The sequence below is a fragment of the Hylaeus volcanicus genome, unplaced genomic scaffold, assembly GCF_026283585.1.
Source record: "Hylaeus volcanicus isolate JK05 unplaced genomic scaffold, UHH_iyHylVolc1.0_haploid 12237, whole genome shotgun sequence".
In the NCBI taxonomy this organism is placed as follows: Eukaryota; Metazoa; Arthropoda; class Insecta; order Hymenoptera; family Colletidae; genus Hylaeus; species Hylaeus volcanicus.
Window position 1 is genome coordinate 2,304,663 of NW_026533172.1, and position 23,487 is coordinate 2,328,149.

General features: G+C 32.3%; 2 protein-coding genes and 2 long non-coding RNA genes across 13 annotated transcripts; 2 read left to right on the forward strand and 2 right to left on the reverse strand.

The window, feature by feature from the left end:
- Positions 1-290: 290 nt before the first annotated feature.
- On the forward strand, positions 291-6,566 carry LOC128884260 (uncharacterized). Of its 6 annotated transcripts, none has more exons than XM_054137522.1 (20): positions 291-723; positions 778-977; positions 1,072-1,373; positions 1,424-1,884; positions 2,082-2,126; positions 2,179-2,478; positions 2,550-2,650; positions 2,720-2,816; positions 2,896-2,949; positions 3,006-3,094; positions 3,153-3,204; positions 3,254-3,363; positions 3,423-3,519; positions 3,584-4,910; positions 4,987-5,136; positions 5,191-5,295; positions 5,360-5,681; positions 5,766-6,195; positions 6,260-6,287; positions 6,361-6,566. In XM_054137522.1, exons 1-14 carry the CDS (start codon positions 597-599, stop codon positions 3,778-3,780), a joined length of 2,232 nt encoding a protein of 743 aa, XP_053993497.1. In that variant the 5' UTR covers positions 291-596; the 3' UTR covers positions 3,781-4,910; positions 4,987-5,136; positions 5,191-5,295; positions 5,360-5,681; positions 5,766-6,195; positions 6,260-6,287; positions 6,361-6,566. The 6 variants fall into 6 exon arrangements, with proteins under 6 accessions (XP_053993497.1, XP_053993494.1, XP_053993495.1 ...); XM_054137519.1 differs by having other exon boundaries at positions 5,766-5,882; positions 5,948-6,195; positions 6,260-6,566; XM_054137523.1 differs by having other exon boundaries at positions 292-723; positions 2,179-2,277; positions 2,365-2,478; positions 6,260-6,566.
- On the reverse strand, positions 6,509-12,100 carry LOC128884259 (elongation factor 2-like). 4 transcript variants are annotated; one of them, XM_054137516.1, is made up of 22 exons: positions 11,317-12,100; positions 11,026-11,246; positions 10,841-10,974; positions 10,695-10,770; positions 10,576-10,644; positions 10,467-10,524; positions 10,314-10,408; positions 10,098-10,232; positions 9,896-10,045; positions 9,585-9,825; positions 9,049-9,533; positions 8,917-8,994; positions 8,751-8,858; positions 8,599-8,707; positions 8,287-8,553; positions 7,934-8,239; positions 7,759-7,876; positions 7,504-7,711; positions 7,356-7,440; positions 7,039-7,298; positions 6,682-6,762; positions 6,509-6,635 (listed from the first exon to the last, which is right to left on the reverse strand). In XM_054137516.1, the coding sequence occupies exons 1-22, from the start codon at positions 11,414-11,416 to the stop codon at positions 6,567-6,569; spliced, it is 3,453 nt and encodes a 1,150-aa protein (XP_053993491.1). In that variant the 5' UTR covers positions 11,417-12,100; the 3' UTR covers positions 6,509-6,566. The 4 variants fall into 4 exon arrangements, with proteins under 4 accessions (XP_053993491.1, XP_053993492.1, XP_053993490.1 ...); XM_054137517.1 differs by lacking the exons at positions 6,509-6,635; positions 6,682-6,762 and having other exon boundaries at positions 6,834-7,298; positions 9,049-9,180; positions 9,269-9,376; positions 9,433-9,533; XM_054137515.1 differs by lacking the exons at positions 6,509-6,635; positions 6,682-6,762 and having other exon boundaries at positions 6,834-7,295.
- On the forward strand, positions 6,794-7,384 carry LOC128884261 (uncharacterized). Its single transcript, XR_008459317.1, has 3 exons — positions 6,794-6,902; positions 6,959-7,195; positions 7,248-7,384. It is a non-coding gene; the product is annotated as an uncharacterized LOC128884261 (long non-coding RNA).
- A 1,069-nt stretch (positions 12,101-13,169) lies between the features above and the next one.
- Positions 13,170-18,370, reverse strand: LOC128884445 (uncharacterized). 2 transcript variants are annotated; one of them, XR_008459387.1, is made up of 3 exons: positions 15,134-18,370; positions 13,808-15,080; positions 13,170-13,749 (listed from the first exon to the last, which is right to left on the reverse strand). It is a non-coding gene; the product is annotated as an uncharacterized LOC128884445 (long non-coding RNA). The 2 variants fall into 2 exon arrangements; XR_008459386.1 differs by having other exon boundaries at positions 13,808-14,420; positions 14,494-18,370.
- Between the last annotated feature and the right edge of the window lie 5,117 nt (positions 18,371-23,487).

Genomic DNA, 23,487 nt, shown 5'->3' on the forward strand with positions numbered 1-23,487 from the left:
TCTAATGTTTTCGACCGTTAATAAATTACCGTCGCACGTATAGAGTACTAATAAACAAATTGTTTGTATTATCATCTTTTTTTTCCTCACTTCAATGGAATAGTTACATGGTAGCAAAATGAAAATCGTATTACTTTAATATTTAGCCTTGTAAGCAGATTCTTCAATACTCTTGGTTATTTTCAATTTCATGATGACTTGGTCAACAGCTATGTAGAAAAGAAATAACTATGCTATTAAAAATTCTGTTCCTTTAAATAACTTTTAATTTTCCTTTTAAAAACTATTTTGTAAAATATCTTAAAACCATTTTTTTTTTTAATAAATAATTTTCAAATTTTTTTAATTAATTCAATTTTTTAAGTGGATGTTGATAATGCTATTAGACGTTTCAGATAGAGTCTGAAAATTTATGATGAACCGTAATGTCAATCGATTTCATATACGTTTTTACGATCGCGAAATTCCTTCTTTTAATTCTTTTTTAATTTTTTTTATAACGTATAAAAAACCTACTTTGGAATATCACAATAGAATCATACGTACTGCGTCCTATTGAGATTGGTTAAAATTCTGTTTTGGATTAAAGTTGCGCCATGTATTTACAATCTCGTGATTCTGTTCAAACTTCGATTTCAACATCGAAAAAAACGTCTAAGAGTCACAAAATTTTAGCGGATGCGGTCAAAACTTCACCAATGTCACAATATAAACTATCTTCAGGTTAAGGTTCCATTGGTTCTATTTTTAGAAAATTTCAATTGACACTTTTAACAGAGCTCCAATCAAATCATCCACTCTCCATGGAAAAATCAAAAAAAGAAAAAAAAAACTCACGCGAAACTAATGTTAAAGCATTAATTCAAAAGTTTCAACAGGGTGTCGAAATAAAAGCTGCAGAGCGCCCGTCTTCACCAAATGTGAATAATTATGCGTGTCAACCAAAATCGTCAAATTCGTCCAGCGAACGTCAAAGCGTATGTTGTTTTTTTATTAAGATAAAATTAAACAAACGAAACTGTACTTTATAGTATTTAATTGAGTCTTTTTGTTTCTATTGATTTTTTTCAGTTACGTCAATCGTCTCATAGAGTGGAATACTTAAAGCTGGGTTCAACAATGTCAGACGATGGATATAATGGTACCGCACCCATTCATTCCTTAGATTCTTTTAAAGAATGCCGTACTCGTTCCATGAAAAAAGGGTCTATTTCTATGTATGATTGGGCATTAAGAAATCCGTATAATGCTGTTTTTCGGATGGACCAAGAAAGTAAAGCTACTGCCAGTACAGGTGTTCGTCGTGTGATTCCTAAAGGCAGTATCGCTCGAAATAGTAGTTTGCGTCCATTGCATATTTTTGTTGGAACATGGTTAAGAAAGTTTTTCAAATGAATTTGATGTAACATTATGTTTCTTTCAGGAATACGTCGTATGGAGAATTCTTAAAAGAATCAATGCTAGCTAATCCTGATGCATATATGAATCACGTATCCCGAAAATTTACAAAAACCAAGGCATTACATGATACACAACATGTGAATAATCTAATGATTGGTAGTTTAGATAAACACTATCATATGAAAAGAGAAGAAGTTCGCAAAAATTATATGTCATATTTAAATAACAATAAAATACTGAGCACGTTCTCCTCAAGGGAACTATTATCTCTAGATAGTTTAAGAAAACCAAATCTATGTTATTCACACTCAATTGAAAATTTTGGATTGTCCGAGTCGGACGCTGAACTTGGCTGCTCAATAATGGATAAGGACATTCATACAAGTGGTTCACACACATCTAGTTTGTGTGAGTCAAAAGATAGGAGTGAAAAGAGTTTTCGAAAAAGGTTTTATGATATAGAACCTTTGTCGGATTGGTTAAGTAAGTATTTGTGGATATGTTATCAAACATTGATTGAAAAATCAATTCTAGTCATTCAAAATATTTCTTTTATTCATAGACAGTCAATCAATTGTAGTGTTTTGTTATTTCTTAAAGTGTTAAAAGTGTGTGATTTAAGGAAAAATAACAAATACAACTATGTAAAGAATAGTAAATTGTACCTTTTTTTTTTACAGCACCAGGTTATGATATTTACATTATTGCTCTACAAGAAGTCATTTGTAGGTTTCAAAGTTGTATGACAGAATGGAATCAATATAATTTCTTTATAAGCTGATGAATTACTAAATGCGATATTAATTTATTTAAATCGAGTGAATTCTCAAACGTTTCATAGGGTGCATTTTAATGAACAAAAAATTTCAGGATTAGGTAAGAACTGCTTCATGGCAATGTTTTACGTTATTTTAATCATCATTTTTCGATGCTTTTGCAATTCATTCAAACAAAAAAATGCAGGGGATGGTGCTTACATGACACTAAAAAGCACGTTGATAGCATGTTTTCTTTCCGAAAAATGTACAGAGGAAACGAGTTGTGTTCAAGTTGGATCATCAAAAGGAATTTCTTTAAGTTCGTGTGTAGCCTAGTATATTATTCTTTCTTCCGAAAAATAAAAAAAATTCTTATTTTTCATTCCAAAGGTTCATTAAACGGTTCTAAAGGGGCAGTTTCTATTATATTAACCATTTACGGCCAAGTGGTTTGCTTCATATCGTGTCACTTGCCAACTGGGAAGCCAAGTGTACGTTTTTTTTTCTTTTTTTTCTTTTTTTCACAAACACTACTTGGTCGGAATGATCTATTGACTTAGACACGCGTTAAAGCTCGTGAATTGATAAGACGAAAACTAGCACAAGCTTATAGTGGACTCTCAGATGTTGACCCAACAGATGTATTTCATCATATAGGTAATCATTGAATTGATCATATAGATTAGCCATCTGTATGTTTTTTTTCAAAACAAATTGACTTTGTCATAATCTTTAGTGTGGGCTGGAGATTTTAATTTCCGTGTACAAGAACTCCCTGCCGTTTGGGTTGGTATGTTTCTTCTAACTACTTTGGACTACATATTCCTAATGATACATGACATTTAGTGAATTGTTTGGTTAAAAAGGATCTTGAAAGTGTCTGTTCTTTTGATGAACTTAAATATTCAGAGTATAATGTTGATTTTGAAAATGAAGTAAAAAAAACTCTGGGGTACTTTTATATTTGACTTTGGTGATGCTCCATGTCGTTAGGGGTTTGAGGAGTTGCCAATATCTTTTTTTCCTACCTATAAAAAATTTGTTGGTAAATATGGCCAATTGACACAGCGTAACAAAAACAATTATTTTTATAGGGAGAAAGCCTGTTGACGTGAATGATCCCGAATGGGTTCGAAAACAGTATAATGTCAATTTTAAAGTTCGTTGGTACAAAAGAGGGAAAATTGAGCAACGTATACCTTCCGTTAGTTTTTCATAGAAACTAATTTGAGTTTTTTGAAAACATGCTTTTTTTTTGTATAGTGGACAGATCGTATTCTTAAGTGGTCACATCCTGATCTTCAAAGTTGTTGTTTGTTAATTCCGAAAACTTACGTTGCATGTTGTCCAACATCAGATAGTATGTTTCGCGATATCACACCTAAATGATTTAATACTATCTGTATCATAACGTATCTTGTTAGACTTTTTACTCGATTCAGATCATAGTCCAGTAGCATGTGGAATGATTTTTACTGCCTTGGATGAATTTTATGCCCTACCTCCTGTAATGTTTCAAGATTGCAGAGAGAAAGGTGTACAAATACCAGTAACTGATATATTGAAAGATTCGCGTAACACTGTCAAATTGCGTAAAGTTTCCACTTCGCATATTGTGTAAACGCTTGTTGCATAAATTTGTCTATCCCCAGCATCACCCCTTTCTTCTTGTTAAATTATTACAATACATCAACTAATAAAAAAAATTAAAAACTTAATTTTTCATTACATTTCTAATCTAATTTATCTCTTTCATTTTATAGAAAAACCTTTTTTTGCTGTTTTAAAAAAGTACAAAGATTAATTTTTTTTGTTTTATTCTTGGCCACTGCGTTAATTGGACCAAATAAGAAAAATTGGATAGAAAAAAAACTTTTTACTACTTAAAGTGCGTAAAAAACGAAACGAATTTTGGTAGATGACTTGATTTTATACATTTCGATGCTTTTATTTTTTCCTTTTGAGATTCGATAAAAAATGGTGTTACGAAACGAATGAATTCTTATGAACTTATAAGCTTAAAAAGTCCAGTGTTCTTTAAATTTTTTAAATGTGGACAAGGTGATTCAGTAATTCTAGGGTTTGAAAAAATAAGACATTTGGCGGCTACTACACAAAAATGTTTTTGTTTGTTTCAATTTCAAAGAAAACGTACTTGAACGTGTGGAAAACGTGCTTAAATTCTATTGGATCCACAAAAAGTGAAAATCAAAAGTAACGTAAACGGAAGAAAAATTGAAGAAAACGTATTGTTGGATAATTTTTTTTGGCTGTAAAATAAATGAAATGTTGAAAGTTCCAGAACAAGCCGCAGGTGTTTTAACACAACATTCCAAAAAACATTTCGAAAACCATTCTTTACGTCAAAAAAAATATGTACATCGCGACGACTCAAATATATTTGGTGCAGATATCGACCAAAACCAAAAGAAGACAAATGGATTGAACGAATCCGCAAACATTTCAGAAAACATTACTACAACAAACGACCAACTTTTGGAAGGTAGTTTAAGTGGATTGAATGACGAGAACAGTATACAAACTTCAAATAACATGAACGATTCCAATCAAAACGGCAGTTTTTTTGAAAATCGGTGGAAAACAGTCGAAAAATCACCAGTGATACTTTGTATTGTTCGTAAGCCCGGTTACCCTAAGTTATCTGCAATGGAAGATTGCAGTGGTAAAATGCTTTATTTTCGTCGTGAGAAATCGGTCACAACTTCTTTTAAAAATGAAGACAACCTTTGTGTAAAAAATGTTTTTTTTTGACCAGACTTTTACTTTATTACAACACTTTGTTTTAAAAAGGATGTGTGATTTTTAGAATGATCGATTTTTGACTAGTAAAGAAACAGCTAAAATGTTGGATGTCGTCAAAACTCCACGTAATCGTTCTCCTTTAACGGATACACTTTATGGACCGTTTTGTAACGCAATGGTTGACGCCAATGCAGGCCGTGTGGACCATCTAGATGTACGCTACAACCACCACAAATCGTACTAATTTTGAAATTTTTTCATTTCACAGAGAACTTGTGTACCAAAATATTTCAATTCTGACAAGACTAATGGATTCAGTTTAAAAAAACGCTTTACTGAATTGATAAATAAGAATCGTATCTATGCTACAGACGTAAGGTGTTGGATATTGTACTTTGAAAAACATAACGTGCACTTTATGAAAAAATTTATTTAAGGGTTTCCTTGTGGGTGACGATGCATCGTTGAACAAATCGAATTTCACTTGTCATCGATACGAGCCAAGAAGACATGAGGATGCACCTCAGAAGTATCATGGACGAGCTCGAATTATTGCTCCCTGGACGCAATCTTCAAATGTTCTGCAATAAATATTATAAGTATAAAAATTCAAGAGAAACGCTTGCTCTTGATAAATTTTCACGTTTAAACAATGCGCTACAAATCTAATCTTTTGTTACGCGCTGGGATTGCAAATCTTTTAATTAAATGTTTTCAAAAAACAAAAAGACGTTCTTCCTTATTCTCGATAAACTACAGGTTCGTAATTTTTTATGTAAGAACCGTGCAAACACTTACACAATTATTTTCTTAATGAAAAATAACAGATGGTTTTTTGTTTAGAATATTATGAAACTCAGTGTTGTATTCCAAAATCAATTAAAAAAAAACAACTGCTAATATATGTTTCATGGCTTAGTCGTTTCGAGTAACATTAGTAAAAATCTTGAAACAAATCGTGTAATAAAATCACATCAATCTAGAAATGTCCCTAGACACGAGTTCAATTGTTTTGTGGACTCTAGGGGCGCAAATCTACAAGTCTCAGCAAAGTCTCAAGGTGTATTATAGTATTGCCACTTTTTTGTCAGACTGGGAAAAAAACATGTTTCCACTATGTATGTGGAAATCAATCAAATTGTAGTTCTCCAAAACACTGTCACTCGTTCAAAGTCCGTACTAATTCTTTAAAAATACTTTTTATCCATGTTAGTTGAATTAGTTTCATCGTTTCTTGGTGTCGGTATAGCTATTATTGTTATATTTACGGCAGGTATACAAAAAAGAAAGTGACGTTGAATACAAAATTCTATTTTTGTTCTTTGTTTTTTTTACAGCCTCTTTATTTCGGTTATAACAAAACAAGTATGTTCATTAAAGACATTGCATCAAAAAAAACTTCAAAGGATCAGAGTTCAAAGCATGAATGTTTTCACAGATGCTGTGATAGAGTTCGTGTTAAACCAAAATATTGATGTCTTATCGATTTTAACAAAATGAATTTTTTTTTTGTAGCATTTTAACATTATGCTAGTATGTATTTTTTTTGTGAGGGGGGAAGGGTAGTAATCTGTCAAAATCACATGAAATAGGTGTAATATATACTGAACGAAAACAATTGTTATCAAAAAAGTTCGTTTTGGCCTATTTATTTTTGGTTAATGTCCGCTGCTTTGTTGAGGTTTGCACCACCTTCTTGTCAAGAATAAGCCCCTATAGTAAAGCAATTCAAAGCACATTCTAAAGAATCAAAATGTACTTTTCTTTTTCGTATATCATAAATTAATTTACGAGCGGTGCAAGACTCTTTACTTGTTTGTTGTCCGTTTCGTTCGACATCCTATCATAAGTATAAACAAATCAAAAAGATTGGATACTTGTAGTGTACTGTTAGTTATTTCTTTATTCATTTTTATTAAGTAAAGAACGAAACAAGCAGAGAGCAAAGATTGTTATGAGTGTTGATGCATTGAATGACAAGTAATGGATTACTGCTTAATTTCAAGTGGGCACTTGAATTGATATCTATTTTGCAGTGAATTAAAGAATTTGAAGAACTCCAAAATTCATGTTGTTTTAAAGACAACGCAAATTTTGAGTCGTGTAACGTAGTTACCTCATATGTTAGGCAGGTTTCTGGAAATGGTTCTTCGGTATTCATTTTCCAATGGGAAAATTGAAGTTGTAATGTAATGTGTCCACTAGCTTTTGATCTCAATTCCTTAGCTAAACCAAAAGATTCCGACATCGGGATGAAAACGTTTACATTGAAGGTCAAATTCTGGTCATTAATAGTTTCAGAAATAATTTGTGACCGTCTTTTAGATAATACAGAATATGCTTTCCCTAAAACTCCTTGATCGCATACAAGCTCTACTTGAATGATTCAGGATCAACTTCTCATTTCTGTTTTCACAAAGAAAACTTAATTACCTAGATGTAGCATAGCCTCAAAAATACGTAAACGACCTCGTTGTAAAAAACTTTGTCGGCAAAGATCACGAAAAAAACTAATAGTCTACGTTTGTAATAGTAGAAAATAAGGAAAAAGATTCTAGTAGTAAAAAAATGCTCTACTTACTGCTCCATAGCTGTGTAAGCTGTATTGATTCAAAGCAGGAGATGATTCGTTCCCAATATTAGTACTATTAGTCTTCAACATGTCAGTGAACAAATTCGTTTCATGGCATAATACCGGTTCGCTTTTTTGAAAACTATAAGGAGTTGACTGAAGCCCAGTCACTTCTTTTCTAGCTTCACAATCAATACTCACAGAAAAAGCAACGCCTCTAAAAGACATATTGTTAGCATGCAAATAATTAATTTTACGCCATACAAAATCGTTTCTTCCGAAAGAGGACCGGCTCGACAGGCAAGTTGAAATCCTGTGCGAATAGACCCAAGCAAGGGCTGTAAAGCTTTCAAAACATTACTTTCTGTATGTAGATTCTCATCTAAAATATCACATGCTTGTAACTGGGAAAAAAGAATTTTTGTAATATATTACTAACCATTTGAATGGGTAAAACTTCCTTTACGTAAATAAAGTAGATTACGTCCTCCTTCATTTACATCCACTCCTAAAAGGATGTTACTAGGCGGTTCTTTTGAAATTAAATTATTGTGTTTTTCATCGTTATCATAGTATAACGATATATCAGGAGCTTGAATTGTTTTTTGAATATTTTTAATGGTACTTTTGCAAGGTGTCCATAGTGATCGTATAGTTTTTTCCATAGACCACGTCCACGATGAAAACGGTATAGAATTGACGTAATGCTGCAACTCAGTTGCGTTAGCTTCTAACCAAAGTAAAACTTAAAAAGAAAAAATTATTTTTAAATGTCGTCACTTTCAAACTCACCTTGACCAGGAAGTGGTTCTGCGAATACTCTAAAAAGTAAATTAGTTTCTTGAAGTATCCCCTCAGCAAAATAAGAATTGAATGACATTGTTTGTGCTGTCAAAGTAGAACAGTCGAGCTTAATGTGATTATTTTTATCACAATTCCAGGGGGGAAACGGGGTCACTAGAGACGATGGATGTAAACGACTCGATAATGTAGAGTTTGAATTTTTTAAATTATCGCCTCCGTAGAGAGTTTCACGTAAAAAGATAATTGGATCAGAAACTGATCCGAAAATAGTCATTGAATAATTAGAAAGCTAATTTATACCTTGTACCGGAATTTTCGCATAAACGTTTTCCAAATCATTGATGCACTTCTCTAAATGAACTTCACCAAAGCAACTTAAAATAAGCTCTCCATGAGTACTAACATCCACCTGATGTGAAATCTCGAATAGAAGAATCTGTCTAGAGGCATACCTCAAGGCTCGGATCCGCTTGATACATATTTTTCAAACCGTGTAGTAACAATGAATAATTGTCGATGTGTTTTGGTTCTAGTTGTACACGGACAATGGCTTGATTTCTCTAGGAAAAATGAATTTATACACTATTGTAGATAATGTCGTATAATAAAACATTTCACCGTGACGTCTGGAACCAGAATAGGGGGGCAACTCACATCAGTTGATAGTGTCATGAATTGAGAAATGGACCTGAAGCACTGATTTTTGCATACTATCTAACAGTTGCAGTTGTGCATGGGTAAATGATATACATTTTCTTTCCATGAAGTTATCTGTGCGTTAACATTCGATAGTGTGGTATTTTCTTGTGTAGAGCTTCTATTATGGTGTTTTGAATGAGTTTGAAGTGTGAGATATACTGCCACAATATGCCCCGCGCAAACCTGTAGGGACAAAAATAATCCAAAACAAACATTATACGGAATTCCGCTATAAAAATAATATTCAGCATAAGAATGCAAAAAACCTAACTGATTGTACAGGTAATAAATCGCGTCCTTGAAGTAGATAAATTTTTGAAACTTCATACACACAATGAGAGGCTTTGCAGGACGGACCGTGTGCAGATGATTCAAAATACTTTGAAAGGCAACACAAAGATACACTATTGAAAAATCTGTAGGTTTTGAACCTACCTGCACTGAATAATTTTTACAGAGATAAAGCATCATACCACTTCTTAAAATACCAGAGAAAATACGTGATAATCCTACGTACTGTTGATCCGAAGTATTACCTACGTCAGGCTCATGTATGAATTTTTTATAGAACAGCCATAGATTTTTACATGAATGATCCTCAGTAAGTGTATTTAGCCGAAGATTTGCACCAAGGAACTTGGTTATATAAACGATAACAACGGTACTCGGATCACTACTACAATTTTTTACCAATGGTAACACCTTATCCAATACATTTTTTCTATAATGCTCATGAGAACTATTGATACAGGTAGAAGAAGCAAACATTCGCTGAATGCGGTTACGCATTGCATTTGGGGGATTAGGTAAAATATTTATTATAGTATTCTGCGTTTGTTTATTGATTCAACAGAACAAGCAAGTGAAACCAGATTAACTTTTTTTACTTATAACACACCATTAAATGTTTCTCTAAAGGAAACCACTTAGAAAATACACTTCGTGCAGTCAAAGTTTCGTTTGAAGAGGTATTATAGTCAATAGATAACATTTCCAATGTTTTCTTCATACCACTGAGATTCGGGCATTGTTGGAGTAATTGGTACATCTTTTATCAAGTGTGCAATAGAAATATTTAATAGTTTTTAAACTGAGCGTACCTTTTGAATTGGTTCAAAAACAAGCTTTTCAGCCATTGTTGGTTGGTTTGTATAAAAAGGTTTTGTACTAACGGTAAAGGTTTTAGAATTTAAATAATGGGACCCCCATAAAGCTTTTGTTATTTTAGTAGATACCTATATTTTTTATTTCAAAAAAATGAAAAATAGACTTCATTTTAAAGTACAACAACAGTATATACTATTGCCCCAACTTACCTTATTTCCTAAGTTGAGTTTTTTTACTAAGTTGCTAGCAATGTACGGAAGCGTAAAAGCCCATCCGTCGTGAGCAGAACAAAATACAACATTTCCTAGACTCACATATAATTTCGTTTTGTTAATTTAAGAAATAATATAAGATCATAAAACCTTTTTCAGGCGAAAATTGAACATATGGGTCACTTGATTGAGCTGCTATAGGGTGACTCTACAAACATGACACATAGGATGCTTTTACTAAATTTGTTTCTTTGTTAACTCTCAGTGTTGTATCCGGCGTTTCTCTAAAAGATTTCTCGGGAACAAAACGCTCGAATAACGTGTTAACCTATAACTAATTCATTGAATACTTCGTGATGCGGAAAGTATTGCCGTTACCTGTTGAATTAAATTTGATATGTACACGACAACTTCAATAGAAGACAACTTTAATTCAGTAAATAACTTGTCCATTCTACACGGATTGATATGAGATGAAATTATAAAAACATCATAATGTCCTAAACATCAATATATATGCTGACTTGTTAAAAATTAAAATAAACTGTAAACGTTCCTTGTATGCTTTCTCAGCAACATGCTTTGTTTGAGAACGAATTCCTTCGACGACATCGATTATTAAAAGTACACCGTCACATATATTAACCATTGATGCTACCTATACAAGGGTACTGTAAAGAATCTTACGAAATAGTACAAAGGTGCTTACATCGCATGAAAAGTCTACGTGTCCAGGACAATCAACTAGGTTAATCAAGTATGATTCCAAGGAGTCAGACACTTTATGATGAAGACCAACGCAGCTTGATTTCATGGTTATACTACGACGATGTTCGTCTTCGCGAGAATCCAAAAACTGTACTTTGCCTGCTGATTCAGGGGTTATAAAACCATTTGTCGATATTAGAAAATCACAAATGGATGTTTTTCCTGTTAAAGAATTTTAAAAGATTTTTTTATAATGCAAAAATTTGATGCTAGTGATCTACTTTACGCATACCATGATCCACATGAGCTATAACGCAAACATTCTTAATGTAGCACTGAGAATGACTCGCTAAAAAATCTCCTAAAGTATTATCAACACCAGAATTAGACATTTTTGGGCTTAAGATTTCTAAACTAATAGAATTTTAAAAGAAATATTTTGAATGAAATAGTAGCTATTTTACTGGTTCCAGCTTTAGCTAGCAGCTGTGTACTTCTGTCCTTAATGACAAGCTTAAAGATAACAGTGGGTGATGAAACTAATACATAGTTTTCTTGACAAAGTAGGATGTTTGTATAAGGTTGTAATCGGGTTCTATTCAATTAGGTAGGCATAAACACATGTCGAATGTAGATTTGATCACCTTAAGCATTATTTCCTACCGTCAGTAAAATGACGTTACTGATTTGTTAACATTCTCTCAAAAAATTTCATGCTGTAGTGACCCTACAAAACATTTCAATCTATTGTTTTTTAAAATTATTATGTTTTAACAAAAACGCGTATGTTTTTCTTTTTATAGAAAGGTAGTATCAAAAAAAATTAATTATGTGTTGAAATGCATTTTCTTTTTAATATTAGTACGATCTCGCTTCCAAGTCTTTTGTATCATTATGTTAAGTTTTTCATGAATACATTTATTATATGGGACGACAGTTTTAACATCAATCTTTTTTACCATTTATAAGTGACATCTTAGTTTGAATCGTTATTTTTGAAACATTTGTCGCATTTTTTTGTAAAAAAAACAGATCACAATAGACAATAACTTTTGTGATATTACTAGTAGACATTAACATGCTGAACAGACACATATATATATACACACAATATCTTTTTTTCCAAAAAAAAAGTGTTGATTTTGTAACCTATTGCTGATAAACTTTAATATATTTCGAGAAAAAAATTGTGATTCGGCTATGTGATAATTTAAATTTAAGGATAAGACACGCTGAAATCGCTCAGATGTTCTTACAAATTAATTTCAGACAAAAACACTGGTAGTGTTCTAGATGATAAGTTGATTCAAAAATTTTGTATACGATACATACATTCTTTATGGATTAAACAAAATGGAGAAAATTATGATTTTGTCTATCAAGTGTTCAGATTAATCAATGGCTATTTACAAAATTTTGGATAAATTTTTTGTAAGAATAACTTTTAAAAAAAAAATTCAGGTAAAAGCATGCGTTTGCTTAGACTATACTTTAATAAAAAAATGTAGTCATCCTGTAAATTATTATCGTAAGATAAGCGACTGAAGCTGATGTTCTACTAGCTAAATCTGAAAATGTATCGTTCGAAATTTTAGTGCAATAATTTTACCTCTTGGAAAAAGTTTAGGTTTTTGTTCTCCAATGAACGTAATGTTTTAATTAAAATTAGTCTATTAGAAATATGTTATGTGATTTAGTAGTTATAGAGTGTCTGTAATATTTATTTCTATCTAATATGCATTGTCGCAACTACATAGGGTAACTGACTAAGGCACTCAAAGAGCGAATATATCTACTATTCATAATTGACTCGTTGTTTTGCTTTCTAACAGTTTTCAATTTATAAACCTCTCTCTTATCTACAATATCTCTAATTATAAGTTTTTGTGAACAAAAAATTTTTTGTGAAAAGATTTTACATGGCAAGAAAAACTTTTCTTTGCAGTTTCCCAAAATATTAAATTATCATAGACTCAAAAGAAAATTATTCACTGTAAAAAAAACCTTTAGTTAAAGTAAAAAAAAGGTTAAACATATATAAGTGATAACATTTAAAAAGGTTGATGACCTCTGGGACATTGATCGAATAAGCAATTCTTTTAGATCATGTGTGAATCTTATCTAGCTTAAAAAAAAAAATTATTATTATATTTTGATTATTTAAAAAAAAATACTTTCTTTTTTTTTTAATTTGTGCTGCGAAAAAGGTTATCAGGGTTAATATATTAACAAACAAAGCATGAAAAAGACATTGGAATAATCGTGCAACATTGAAAAATTTTTAATGAATTCAATTTTTACTTTATTTCTAGTTTTAAAAAACATTTAAAGCTTTATTAAAGCGTTTGTAGTATAACTTATATCCTAAGAGATTCATCGTTTAAATATCCCCAACTCCTCTGCATTTACGTGGTGCGCAAGAGTTTTTAAATTTTATTGTAATTTCGACACTAATCTTATGATTAAAAAAGTAGACTGTCTAGGACAATTAGTTCAGTCGTAAGAAAATCTTGTTGATGTCCGAAAAGTGTTGGAATAAGCACTTTTGTTGTTTTTGAGTTTTTTTTAAAATTTTTGTAGATTTAATATTGAAATTAGTGTTAAATAAAAGTTTTTTTCTCAAAATGTGGAATTATGGATTGTCCACCGATTGGAACTCTTTACAATGTTTATAGGATTTCTAGAAACGGTCAAAATGACACTGAAGCTAAAAACAGCCTTCTTTCTGCATGCATCACAGGCCGAAAGACATGTACTACAGATTCAAATTTATGCGGGCTCACCAAAGGCAAATGAACCACAGCCACCTAGCATATGCATGATGCAGAGCTGCATGAAAACTTCGGTGCCCTCTTCTAGCTCGCATGTACACTGCAAGCACCGACTTATTTTTGTTCGCTTTAGTGCCAACCCCTTTCCCCGAGTCGTTTAAATGACAACGTAAAAAACAATTATGCCAGAGTCGCATGTATGTTACTGTAGTTCGTACAAAGTCTACCTTCCGCGAATGTCCCTCAAAAGAAAATCTCTTACTTTAAACAACCTCAAATCAAATTACAGTCCAAAGTAAACTGCGTATAGGCATGGTGAACGATAGGAAAGTGATCACTGCACACTGTGTTATTCTTATTGACTGGATGCTTGGAAGAAACATCAATATATGCTTCCTTGCGGAAAGAAGCCACCACTCCAAACATGAAGTCATTACATTAGGTAAATTTAAATGGGCTGCACTGTTACTGCAATGAAAAGGAGGATCTGGAGCCTTACTCTAAGAAGCACTGTTAGTAGCGTTCAAAGTAAAGCTTCATCAGAAAAAGCATCTCAGCTAGTCATTAGCATCATGGAATCTATCCGCAACATATCACTTTGTCTTCACATGCATAACGGCTGATGCTAAAAGAAACACCATCCCATTCAGAGAAAAATTTCCTTCCAGCATTTATGAAACACTGTCGAAATCCCCTACCTGCTTCGCAAAGGCGACTTCAATCTTCCTCAGGGAGAACCGAGATGCAAATATCTCAAGTAATTGGCAAATAACAGCAACCTTAAATTAAACAATGATGGAATGAAAACCCATTGGATGCGAGAAGACTGCCCGGAACCAATATTGATCTTCGCTTCACTAGATGAATAAATTGCACAAGTACTAATCTGCAATTTCCGAGTAAAAGACACGCAAGGTTAATCATAGAGTATAAGGAGGGAGTGAGAGTTGAACGAATTATTATAAAAAACGAAATAGCTTGGGTCCGCCTTTGCGCACCCAAAATACGAAGAACGTTTTAACAAGAAGTCGAGAAACTCGTTAAAAGGGGCACCCTACTCGACGACGCAATAATACACGCAGGATGTGAACATGTTGGATTTATTGAACACGGCAATAAGAATAAACTACCCCACAGTACTAGAAAAAACGTCAGAAAAATCAGACGTCAAACCAAAATCTTTCAACACGGAAGCCAAGAACAATTGGTAAGAGTAATAAAAATAAGAGCCGCCTTTAGACATTTTTGCATGAAAGCATGGGAGAGAAAAGTTCGAAAACTACCCCTATTCACAAAGCAAAATTGGACGGTGATCAATATAATGCGTAAATTGCTCACAGCAGTCAGCACGATAAGCGTAACGGACAGCGAAATCTTAACAGCATATAATTATGTATATGGAAGCCATGTAAGGCACTGCTCTGATTAGGAACCAAAAGCCTAAGATCTCATTAAATCAGAAGAAACAGCAGAACCCGATATCAGTACATACGTCCACACTCGACGATCCAAACAAAAGCTAGATCGCAATCTCATTGCAAAAGAAATAAAAGACGCAATAAAAGACCTACGCTAAAAGAAATCCCCTGGGGAAGATTATATTTCAGCGGAAGCAGTCGAACCCTTGCAAACCAGCAACACGGGGCTAGAAAATAATAAAAAAACATTTAATTACATCCTTCAAAATGGATGCGAACAAGTCACTGAAGCACGCCTTGTTGCAATCTCTCAGAAACAAGCTCTTAAATCTCCATTTAATATGCGAGCGCTCATGGTGTTGCCGACAAGCCAAAAGATGCTTAAGAAAATCATTACTAAGTCACTATACAAACTGACAAAAATCAATAAACCTGATATAATGCATTGCTTACAAGGAAGATTCTGATTTCTTAAGTCCATTAAACGCCAGCTATCACTCACTTAACTCACCTTTCACGGCTCAGAAGCAACAGGAAAATGTGTTTACATGAAATATCTTCAGATGATTAAAGCATTTGACCGAATGTCTCGAGCAATTGTAGCCCATCGTGCCACAAGTTACCTGAGAGTCCACTGCCCCTAACTAGCAGATCTAATATGAGAACTCAATCTATCCCGAATGGAAGAACGTATAGGAACTAAAAGATTTCTTGTTCTTACTATAGTGCCACTAGAAAAAATCTTATAACCCTGGCTCTTTGCAATGTCCATGAACGACTTTGTCAAGCGGATAGGAGACGGTGGACATATGGCATGAAAAAATTGAAAACTTTCTTGTACGCTGTAGATATACTACTCATAGACTCAAATACAACATCTCGAGAATTGAGATTACGTCTTACAGAAATCTGGTCAGTCGAATGGAGAGGCGGACTCAACACTGATAAGACACAAAAACTCATATGCAAAAATAAACCAGCAGCACTCTACACATCTGAAAACACCGAACCATCACACACAACTCCAGTCAACTACCTCAGAATATAGATCATCACACGGGGAATCACATGCGGTGTACTATGCAAAGAAGTGCTACGATCCCTGGAAGCGCTACATCACTAACAAATGCGATGATCTTTCAACTCCGATTCTACAACAACTTATCAGGAGCGTTGGGTAGACTAGAGTGTACAAAGGAATAACTGTAGCGCTGCTTAACCTCCCTCTGTACGTACGCATGTAGCACACAGTTGCAAGACTTATTTTTCACACATTCAAATGCATCCACGGAGTGGAAATACAAAGGAAAACGAGTTTTTAACATAATCTGATTTACTGAGTAATTAAAATTATCATCAAATCCTTTGAGAAAAATTTCAGTCACAAAAAGGACATATTTCTCTTTGAAACGTTATAAAAACACACGCATGACACACATCCGCTTGGCGAAAAAAAAATAACAAGCTCTGTGGACCGGTTGGAATCAGATTTAAAAGATTCACAAAATCGCAAGGTGACGGATAACCCACACAAAGCCAAGTCGAGCATCCGTGAATGGATATATTTCCAAATGAGACTGAAAGATGCCGTATTAACATTTACGATGCGAACAACAAGAAGCGGACAAATATATCGGATGGACCAGCCAAATTTCGTGCAGAGAATAACGCCGATATTTACTTATCTACCAACTCTGCAGGTTGGGACCATCCAACACAACAACAAAAGCATGTTGCTTGTAGGACTCCTCCTCAGACGCAGGCTCTCACAGCTTCAAATGTGAAGTAGCGCGCGTGAAGATCCCTCTTTCTACCTGCTACAAATTATGAAGCCCAGTGAACTACCAAGGGCGCGGGATCTACATAACGCCTGTGAGCGACTTACTCTTCGAGTAGACTCAGATACTGCAAACAAATAGGGAAGAAATACGCCGAATACGGCAAGTATTGAAGGAATTACCACCCACAGCATTACATTACACATACACAACCCATATTTCATGCGACCTAGCGACCTCAGAATAGCGCGACGCTCTCTGCAAAAATGAATATCAGAAATCGAACAACATTTATCCCCGTCAGGAGACCTTCCTCCTAGACAGCCCGCCCAAAGCGAATAAGAACAAGCAATGGGAGCCGTACATACATTACAGGTAGATGGACGAAAGACGAGGATAAACATCTTGCAGCAGCTTTTGCAACATTTGGAACCGGATACGACATAGCCTTGTCTAACTATGTTCAAACACCAACACCACTGCAGTAAAAGCGCGCTTCCGAATCTTCAAAAAACATTCGACGAAAACGGTAGACAGTATTGGAGCTAAACAACCTGCAGTTTATTGGTACGCCAGTCCTTTCGCGACAGCAATTGGATTGCGAACCGCTCGCCAGATCAACAAGAGGAGAGAAAGAGAACTAACGAATGAGATACGAAGCAGAAAAAGACACAAGGACAGTGTGGAACACAAAACCACTACATGACAATTTCCATAATCATTTTCATTCGGATTCTCATTGCAGATACACAGGGGATATTTAAGTTCTTTAAATTATTATTCGGAAGAAAAAAGATTTTTAGTTGTCGACCATCGGAGAGGTTATGTGAAAGGAGTCTCTCATTCAAGAATCTAAAGTTGAATGTTTCGACTATTGGAGACGTTAAATAGATGGAGTCCTGAGGAAAGACTTGAAGAATGAGAAATTTTTTTGGAAAATCTCTAGTCAAAGTCTGCAATCACTCGAGCAGTGTGCTAAAACCGAATCCTAGTGATGAGTCGCTTACGGAATGCCAAAACTCTTTGTTTCATTTAGAGTTTCCCGCTAGGGATAGACTATTAAGCTGAACTATGAGTACCAAAACGATGCCTCATAATGTAACGATTTATGGTATAGATTTGAAACAGACGTGAACAACTGAAATGTAAAGTTTATTTATTCTTTTGTGTAGCACGTTGAATCAAGTTAACTGTACAATTATCCTTTTTTTTTGATGTAAATATAATAAAGCAAACGTTAATGACTAATTTTGACTAATTTTATGGATACGGAAAAATTTTACTCAATCATAAAAAAAACAAATTTTTTAGGTTTAATGCTTTTTGTGTTGCTATATTTTAAAATTACAATAAATAAAAATTATTAGTATTCATTTGTATGTAATTTGCCATTTTAACAGGAAACTTATTCTATAAAAAAAAACTTTAACGGGATTAGAAATATTCACAAGTCTATTTTTTTTTTAATAAAGAAATGTATTTTTAAATTTTACTATTTGTTGGTAAAAATATATTTGACTTAATCATTTTACCGTATGCATGTATAGTAGCATTGAGAAGAGATAAACGCATTAAGATTGTTAACAAACATTTTTTAAATGTTATAAAATTTATAATGAATTGAAAACTTAATAATTAGATGTGGCAACAAAAGAAGATACCAATTTATATACATTAGATATCTGACATATTACTTTGCATACATAAGCGAAAAACTCATCAAAATTTAAGTGTCATATAGTTATTTTTAAAATGATTAAAAAGACAAGTAGTTAGTTACAAAAACGAAATAGAATTTGATGATTCACTTAGATACAATAGCGGTGAAATGAAGATTTTACCGTAGTTAAGGAACAATTAGAAAATTGATTTTTTTTAAAGAAAGGTCCGAAAAGGCTTTGCTTACAAAAACTAATTATTAAGGAAGAGTGACAATGTAAACAGAGTAAAACAGTTTTTTTAACGTTAAACAAAAAAAGAATATAGAATATATTTGTTAAAATTAATGTGGAAACCTAATTGTGTTAAAGTGACACTGGGAGACATTTTTTGTAATAATGTTTGACGACGTTAGACACATGATGTTCTTGGAAATAGAGACTGCACCAACGACAGACATCCAATGTTTTATTAAATTTCTATAGAATGCTTTACATGATTACACTTTTGATTGCTAGATTAAACTGAGTATGTTTGAAGATCAACTGTATAGCGCTACCACATGAGCAATTTTTTCAGACTTGATGATTCGGTTTTGCAGCAGATTCTCTGAAAATAGGACGGAATGAAACGGAGTCTCTGATGTTGCTTAAGCAACGTATAAGTAATATTCGGTTTCAGTTTGTATGTAGAGTGATTCCAGGAAATATATTTTTACGACTCCAGAAAAAAATTTTCCTTCTTTTAGTGTTTAATAAAAAATATAATCTTGTTTCAGGTTTGTCAGTAATTGAACATGGCAATTAGTCGATAACTTTAATGCCTATAGGGTTATATATTGTGGATTATGTTCGTCTTAAATTGGAACTATTTATAAATTTTTGAAAGGTTTGAGAATGAAATGCAGTTCTTTTCCATAAACGAGTAAAAACTGTTGAAACACAAAATTTGAAATTCGTTATTAAGTGCAGGTGTATGTCTTACAGCTGAGCAAATAAGTTGAGTATACGAAATTCAAACATTTTATGTAGTTTATCTTCTTTGTAAAACCCCTTTAAGGCGCTTTGGTATTTTATATGTGACAAAAAGAAAAATTTAATTAACAATTATTAAAAACAAAAATAATTTCAGTCATTTTTTAATTTATAAATAAAACGTGAATAATGAGTAGAGTTATACAAGGAGAGTTAGTACGCAGTTTGTTAATGTAATCCGTTTATAAAACCCAAAATGTTGTAATGAGCTGGTGTTTCAAAGCCAGTCTTTACTTGCATTGCGAAAAGTCAAATAAACGCATTTTTATACATTTTAAAATTAAAATGAGTTTCAGTAATTTGGTATAGTGTTTGTTATGGTAATAAACAATGTGAAATATGCGACGGTGTAGCAACAGGGATAACGAAAATTTGTAAACAATCTGTTTTTATACCCTACCGTGAAATAATCTTAAGCTTCTTAGCATGTAATATGTTAGAATGAAAATTTAAAATAGGTACACTAATTTGTGTTTTTTAATTAAAAAAGTTAAGCACCTTGTTGGTTTCTTAAAGCGTAATCACCACATCGCCAGTGCAATAACATGAAAAAAAACTGTAGCTAATACAACAAATCATAGACCATGCTAAAAAAAAAAGTTAAGTCGTTAGATCAAGTAACATTAGACCCTGAAAAAAAATGTTAATATAGTAGTAGCTGAACTATGAATTTCAAATATTGATTCAAGCGTAAAAATTTTTAAAAGTTGCATAAATAATAATTTCAGTTTTTTGAGGGGTAATGATTTGATATAAAAGTTTTATCGTTTTAGCAAAGGAAGTGTTCTGGGGTGAGGTTACTATAATCTTAAAAGCTAACACTGGTAAACAGAAAACCGTGAAGGATAACATAATAAGTAAACTCTTGGTGAAAGTGAACATAAATAAAAAAAGTAATAAACAAAAAAACTGTGTATATTCAAATGGTTTACCCTTTTCAAAAATCAACCTTATCACTTGTTACGCCTGAAATATTACGAGAAACGACATGTGTTCTAAGTCCTTCTGTTTCTTTATCAGAAGATGCAGCGTCTTATTTATCTGAAATATTTAATGAACGTATGTATGAGGTTGTAATGGACGTTTATCATGTTGCGAAACGTCGAAACAATAATCTGACCAAACAAATATGTTTAGATCCTTTTATAAACTCTATTGTGAAACAATCAAAAATAACAGCTGTAGGGGACGATACACACATTAATGTATGTGACGTTTGTCATTTTTTAAAAGTTCCAGTTTATACAAACTTTTTTTTTTCAACACCCAAAGATATGCGTGTTCTTGGACCTATTAAGCGTTATTGTGCTGCTCAAGAAATATGTGAAAAAACAAGTGTTTCCAACATAGCGGATATGTTCAATGGTTCACCATGCTCCTCAAATTTTTAATTACACAAATTGTGATTAAGATTATTATTAGAAAAATTTATTTTCATTACTCTCGTTTAAAAAATTTTAAAAGTGACTTAACTGCACTATAATGTTTTTATTTGAAACGTTCTTTTCATTAAGAGAATAAACATTATGTTACACAAAATTTATTTGAAGTTTTGTTTAAATTTTAGTGGGATATTTGATAATCAAAAAACAAATACTAGAAAACATGTGTACTACAACGTGCATGGAGCCTTTATTGATGGCAAAGCTTGATGTATTAGTAAATAAGGAGATTTTTAATATTATACGATTAAAACAAAAAGACAGAATTATTTCAAGGGTTTATAATAAAACAAAAAAAATATTAGTTTTATAAAATTTTTCTGTTGGTTTTTTGTTAAAAAAAATTATAACGATAAAGTGACTTTCTTATTCATAAATTCAGACCAGTGGAAAGTTTAAAATAGAAAAATGAATTAAAAAAAAAAGTAAAAGTACAGCTTGTAATTCCCAAAATATAACGGAACGTACAAGCTGATACTTAATAATTTGAACGTAAATTTTAAAATCTTTAAATAAAATGATGCTTTTGTTTAAAATAATTAAAAATATTATTGTAACGTCAATGTATGTTGGAATTTAGAAATTCTGGTTAATTACCAAGTCTTCGCTGTTAACTTTATATGTGAATACATGATGGGAGTTGTTCAATCCGTTAAAAATGCATGAAAGTGTTTTTTTGAGATATACCGTCTTGAGATCATAAATTTTATTTTTACCTTTATCATTAGTTGAGTCGTAACGTATATCTGTGTTTTTGATACCAATGGGTTTAATTTAAAAAAATAAATTGAAATATGAAAGTAATTTTGATCACGGATTGTTTTATTCAGTACTATACATGTTATCTTGAGTAGTGAGACATGGGTTTGTAAGTAAAATTGTAACTGGGAATTGTTATTTAAATTTTTTCCGAATATTTCGGTTAAAACTGACGAGGTTTATTTTTAAATTGACCTCATGATTAAGTAAAAAAAAACGCAATACTTAAGCTTCATTTAACATGTATAGGAAAAGTATTAGTTATCAATTATTTAAATGTTAACAAGTAGAATTGTTAACGTAATGTTTGTTTATTGTAATGTGTTAATCGCACAAAACTATATGAGGGACAGTTATGCTAGACAATAACTTGATTCGTTTACGTATTATACAGGAGAAACAAAAGAAATTAATACGACATTTTTAGATCCTTTGTAATATGTGTAATTTATACATGCAACTATGAAAATTTTTGTATAGGTTATCTTAGTGAATAAAAAAATCAGTAAACGTATATTGTCAAAAATTCTAAAAGTTATTGAAACAACTTTAGTTTTAAAATTCGTTTTATTGTTGAATCAATGAAAGGGTTGTCATTAAAGGCTTCACTCTCATTTGTCTTTTTTAATGTAGTCTTTAATTTTTATGTTGCTGCAGCTAAATCTCAACTAAATTTACTATTTGTTATAGATAATCCAGCGTATGATGCTAGAACAAATAGTAAAATTTCAACATTGGTTAATGAGTTTGCGCAGGTTTTAAAAAATCAACATAATGATAGTGTAGCTTCAGTTGTCAGTTTTAAAAAAAAAGTAATTCATAAAAATAGTAAGAACCTTCATTGTTCTTCTTTAAATTTTGTCAACAACACTAACGCAGTAATTAATAAAGAGTTAGTCTTCAGTGATAGAAATATTTCGTTTAGTGATAAAACATATATTTTAGAAGGTATTCGTAAGACATTAAATTCTAACGAATTTAGAGTACTTGATAAAAATGTAAGGCAGTTAGTACTGATCATTTCAAATAATTTCACATCAACTCGACCTTCTGAGGCATTATTTAAGGAGTGTGGCTATAAAAGCCATGAGCCAATGAAAGAAGTTTGGAAAAAATTCTGTAGAGGACAATGTTATTTAGAATATATTCTGTTACCCACATCTTTGAAAAATATCAGTGTCACATATAATAGTGCAACTGTATTCAAGGAATTAAATGGAAAACTTGATAGTGTAACATCTGCGAAAACCGTTGAAGATTTGCGGAATGTTTTTGAATCGGCTGTCAAGAAAATGCTAATAAATAAAAGAATTTTAAGTGTAGAAGGCATTGAGACAATTAAGAATGAAGAATTAGTCACGAAATTGATTAATCACTTAAAAAGTAAGAATTAATTAAGAGATAAAAAAATTAAGAATTAAATTTTTTCATGTTTGATATAGGCATACCCCGAATAACGCATCCTAGCTATAGAAGTGCGGATGCAGAAAAACTGTAAGTAGTATTTATATACAATATTTTTTAAAAAAGAAACGTTGTGAATTGTAGTTTTAAAGCATTTCGGAAGATAAGCACGGCAGATATCAGGGTATGTGATAAGAA

Coding starts and splice junctions, on each gene's coding strand:
- LOC128884260 (XM_054137520.1), top strand. CDS start 597: ATGTATTTACAATCTCGTGATTCTGTTCAAACTTCGATTTCAACATCG. Junction 724..777: donor ACAATATAAACTATCTTCAG/GTTAAGGTTCCA, acceptor CACTTTTAACAG/AGCTCCAATCAAATCATCCA. Junction 1,885..2,081: donor ACCTTTGTCGGATTGGTTAA/GTAAGTATTTGT, acceptor TTTTTTTTACAG/CACCAGGTTATGATATTTAC.
- LOC128884259 (XM_054137514.1), bottom strand. CDS start 11,416: ATGTCTAATTCTGGTGTTGATAATACTTTAGGAGATTTTTTAGCGAGT. Junction 10,645..10,694: donor TATCAAATTTAATTCAACAG/GTAACGGCAATA, acceptor AATTAGTTATAG/GTTAACACGTTATTCGAGCG. Junction 7,877..7,933: donor AAGTTTTACCCATTCAAATG/GTTAGTAATATA, acceptor GTGATATTTTAG/ATGAGAATCTACATACAGAA.